General features: G+C 41.2%; 1 protein-coding gene across 1 annotated transcript; it reads right to left on the reverse strand.

The window, feature by feature from the left end:
* Positions 1-225: 225 nt before the first annotated feature.
* LOC137726986 (F-box/LRR-repeat protein 17-like) lies at positions 226-3,960 on the reverse strand. Its single transcript, XM_068465937.1, has 11 exons — positions 3,205-3,960; positions 2,788-2,889; positions 2,418-2,562; positions 2,113-2,297; positions 1,920-2,024; positions 1,543-1,640; positions 1,236-1,456; positions 1,083-1,149; positions 881-966; positions 660-758; positions 226-561 (listed from the first exon to the last, which is right to left on the reverse strand). The coding sequence occupies exons 1-11, from the start codon at positions 3,855-3,857 to the stop codon at positions 496-498; spliced, it is 1,827 nt and encodes a 608-aa protein (XP_068322038.1). The 5' UTR covers positions 3,858-3,960; the 3' UTR covers positions 226-495.
* Between the last annotated feature and the right edge of the window lie 481 nt (positions 3,961-4,441).

Genomic DNA, 4,441 nt, shown 5'->3' on the forward strand with positions numbered 1-4,441 from the left:
TATTTACGACATTCTCCCACCCTACAGATGCATTTTTTGAAGACACTGCTTTGGAATACTATATAATTCGAGAGCTAAAGATAGATTATTGCTTAATGTAATACTTGAACTGTGAAAATGAAGATTAATCTACAATCAATATATATATATATATATATTTATTGACAACATAACCATCAATATATATTATTTTTAGTAGTCGAATAAAATAAAATGGAACATAAATGCACTAAAACAACAAATTTTATTTTATTCCCCCAAATAAAACAATTTATAAAATCCTAGGTCGCCTATTCCAAAGTCTCTCCAATTTGGAAATGGACTAAGTAGTTCTGCAGCTAAAACCAACATTTAGTTTTCTTGAAAGAAAAGGCAAATAATAGGACTACAAGGCAACAGCCCCCAACCCTACTGAGATTAAGGATAATAAAACATAATGTTTACAGGGTAATACAGAGCCTTGTCAAACCAATACGGCACCAAACAAGAGCTTGCTCACAATACAAGCACACTGCACTTCCGCCTCTCGATCTTTCTTCGCTTCTTATCATCGTCTGATGGCTGCAACGAAAACAAAAGAAAACCATAAATGTTTACAGAAATGTATAGGGATGATCCAAAACTATGAAAGAATGAGAAACTTTAGAGTTAGGCACTACCTGCGCAGCGCTGAGAAAATGAGGCACCCCGACCCTCTTCGAGCCATCAGCTAGGCGCTTGCATGGTAATAGGTTATCCGCACCAGCACTGTTATCAATCTACAAACAAGTACAAAAAAAAATGCGAGATCAGATCCCTTTCTTTTCATGGGTTTGATTTGACATTAGAACTTAGAATACCGATCAGGGGTGTCCAAATAGAGAGGAAACTTGTGATTTACCTGGCTCTGAATGGCCCCAATCAACAGTTCTTGACAACCTGATGCATGCACATTTTCTAAATTGGGACACTGAAGCACCAATCTCTCTGGGTATAAATACAAACAACAATCACTAAACGATAAGAATAAATTCACCAAAAATTTTCACCATATAAAGAATTGATAGAAACCTTAGCTAAAGTGAGGAGATCAAATGGGATACCTGGGTACAAATTTTTGCAATAATTCAAGTTCAGGTCGTTGAGTTCTCGGCAGTTTAAATATAGAGCCTGCATTAGATTGAAAATTAAGAACCAGAAAAGAAACTATACGATAACAAAATTAAGTATTAACTTGTATTAGTTCAGGAACTCACATCTAAGCCAGAACAACCCCACAAGCTCAGTTTTTTCAACCGGGCATGTTTGATAATCAGCTTCTGGTAACTATGGTGTACTTTGGCATTGGATGCTTCGGGGAGTTCACGGACATTGGTTTCATCAGAGGGTGAATCAGGAGAATTGGGATCGCATATGGTCATGCCACAGTCCAGGAGTTCAAGCAGAGGCAGTTGCGCGGTAGCAAATTGAATGAAACCTGAATGGTACAGGCAACAGTTAGTGAACTAAAGTTTATGTGAAACTAATAAATTATCAGTTTTTGTCCATGGTCTAGGTGATTACTTGAGCTGATATTAGGGCAAAGAGCAACGAGTAGTCTCGATAGAGTATCAGGGAACACGTTGCAAATAATTCCAATGCCACTATCGCTGATGCTAGATCTGTAATCAAAGTGGAGAGCCAAACATTACATCTCAAAGAAAGAATGAGTGGAGAGAAGCTATAATCTTCAACTATACATATCCAACTATGCTCATTAAACAAATTTGTTTTCTGCTTTCAGGATCATAAGCAGCATTTCTTTAATGTTCAAGTCTAGTCCTATAGATTCGGATATTTTACAAAGCAATAAAACACTACAATCAAACATTGTACATATCAGACAATCAAATCTTAACTTCAAAGACTATTGCAATTGAACCATAGGACTGTAAACATACCCACTCAGATCAAGCAATTCTAAGTTCTGGTAACTCGAGGCAATGGCAGCAACAGATGCATCGGTGATTTCAGACCCAAGGACAAGAGAAAGCATTCTCAACCCCCTGGATGGCATGATCAAACAATCTTCATGAGACTAATTGTGCAAATTTATATGATAAGATTAGTCTCAAAGCAAATTCAGTGGCAAACCTTAGCTTTGCGGCTGTAAGGGCAAGCACAACAGTGTTGGAAAGCCGGATTGATGCAATGTGTATGTTTTGTAACCTTGGGCAATTCCTTCCCAGCACATCAGCCATGGTAACAAGGTCAGTATTGTCATTTTCTTGGCGAGAAAAGTCTACAGAAATCTCTTTTAGATTGGGACAATTGAAAACCTGTGAAAAGGGAATGCGAATGAGTAAAAAGAAGTCATTTAAAATTAAACGGAAAACAAAAACATCAAATCGGCAACTACATGATATTGATATACACAGAGGAAAGATAAAAATAATCACCATCTTAGAGAGGGAGTGAAGACCCGAAAGCCAAATTGTAGAAAGACTTGATGAACAGAGGGCAAATCCACCTAAGTTAGAACAACCTTCCATCTTAAGGCTTTTCAGTAATCGTCGATCAGCAACGAAACGACCCAGTTCATCACTGTAGTTTTAAAATCATGGAATGGATTGAATTAATCAGCCAACAAAAGCACTGTTTTATCAAATGCACACCATACAACAAAGAGTATGAAACAGAAAATAGCCAACAATACCAACCTAAATGCCCAATACAACAGTAGCTCAATAGTTTATCGTTTAAGGCGACAGTAACGATTAAACACGCGAAAAAGGGAACATGGAAGCTAACAAAGAAGAGGAAACATACCCGGTGATCCGATTGATAGCGCTTCCGGTAGTATTGATCTCCAAGAACTCAAGATTTGGGCATGAAAATGTAATCCACGCCAGCAATGTTGCATCCACATCACTACAAGGGCAAATTTTTATCAAATTAAACGCAATGCATTATTTAAATAACAAGAATTCACAATGTAGCTTGCTGATTCCGAAAAAGAATGCTGCATCACATCAAATCCTTATAGATCAAATCACATCACTATAATTCTACCAATTGCATTCATCAAAACCCCATTTCGTTTGATCCCTTAATTTTTTTTCTTTTATTTCAGTTTTAATCCAGATCGAGTTCATTTTTTCGGTTTAGATTGTTTAGTCTTCAAAGCTCGTCGCTGTAAGTAGATCTGTCAGATGAAACCCTAGATCTGAAACAGAGCAGCAATACCTTTCCATCCTAAGAGAGAGGTTCACGAGGCTCGGGCATTTCTGCAACACCGATCCAACAAACCCGACCTGAGCCCTAGCCGGAACCTTAATCCTAAGCATCTCAGCCGCCTTCCACAGCCTCCGCGTCGTCTCCCTCCACCCCTTGCACACCATCGCCGCCGACAACAGCCCCGGCGGCGGTAACCTCTTCAAAATATCCCAAAGACAGCTCGCCGGCAGACCGCCCAAACCCGTAGCCAAATCTATATCGTCCCCGGAGTCTCCGAACTCGTCAGGGTCCGGATCTGGAGAGTCAAAGTCTCCGCATCCTCCGCCGTATCCAGAACTATCCACATCGTCATCGAACGATAGCGCTCGGCGGAGGTGGGAGTAGGGCAGACGTGGCGGCGGAGGGGGGCGGGTGACGGAGAGAGAAGGGGAGGGCTCCTCATCGACGAACGATTCATCGGCGGTGGAGTTGGTGGGGAGGTGGCACTTGTGGCCCTTCTTCGGCTGGCCGCATCGGCCGCAGCTGTAACTGCCGCGCCTCTTTCCGCGCTTCGCCTCTGAGCTGGAAGAAGGGAGGATGGCGAGGGAGCCCAACGGAGTGGCGGGACCCGAGGCGGCGGAGAAATGGGGTTGGTTTGGGGGTTGGTGGTGGCGCTGCTGCATGGTTCTGGATTTTGGAGATTGAGATGTCTAGAGAGAGAGAGAGAGAGAGAAAGAGAGGTTGAGAGAGTGAGAGAGGAGAGAAATATAGGAGAGGGAGAAGGCGCGTGAGTGGTGGGAAGGCGCGGGAGAAAAAAGCGGGATTTCGCGCGCGGGTTTTGAAACATTAAAATAATGCGGAGGAGCGGAGCGAGGGCTGCCTTTGCCTGCTTAAAAGGTTTGAGATGACGAAAGTGACCCTGGCGGTGGGTGGAAAATGCCCTTGTCGCTGTAAATTTCTTTTGCACATGTAACTAATTAATGCAATTCAAGAATCGAAATTTTCCCGCGTTTAATTTTGGAAATTAGTTTACTTTTTATGGCAAGCATGATTTTGGAGGATCGGATCTAAATTGGTTCGATCTTGTATACACTGTTTAGATAGATAATTTCCCTATAATCGTAAATTTGAATTGTCTATACTTGATAATATAGAACGTACAAGTATCATTCGGCCAATATGTTAATTTCAACTGTTGTGTAGCATTTTGTGTGTGTATGACATCCATGGTTAAAAACGATATATTCTGAATAATTGAGAAGAGTAT

The sequence above is a fragment of the Pyrus communis genome, chromosome 2 (genome assembly GCF_963583255.1).
Source record: "Pyrus communis chromosome 2, drPyrComm1.1, whole genome shotgun sequence".
In the NCBI taxonomy this organism is placed as follows: domain Eukaryota; kingdom Viridiplantae; phylum Streptophyta; class Magnoliopsida; order Rosales; family Rosaceae; genus Pyrus; species Pyrus communis.

Bases quoted from the DNA above. Each gene is read 5' to 3' on its own strand.
- LOC137726986 (XM_068465937.1), bottom strand. From the start codon at position 3,857: ATGCAGCAGCGCCACCACCAACCCCCAAACCAACCCCATTTCTCCGCC. The intron at 2,563-2,787 runs GTATGTTTCCTC...TTAAAACTACAG, and splicing joins GCTATCAATCGGATCACCGG to TGATGAACTGGGTCGTTTCG. The intron at 562-659 runs GTAGTGCCTAAC...TTTTCGTTGCAG, and splicing joins ATTTTCTCAGCGCTGCGCAG to CCATCAGACGATGATAAGAA.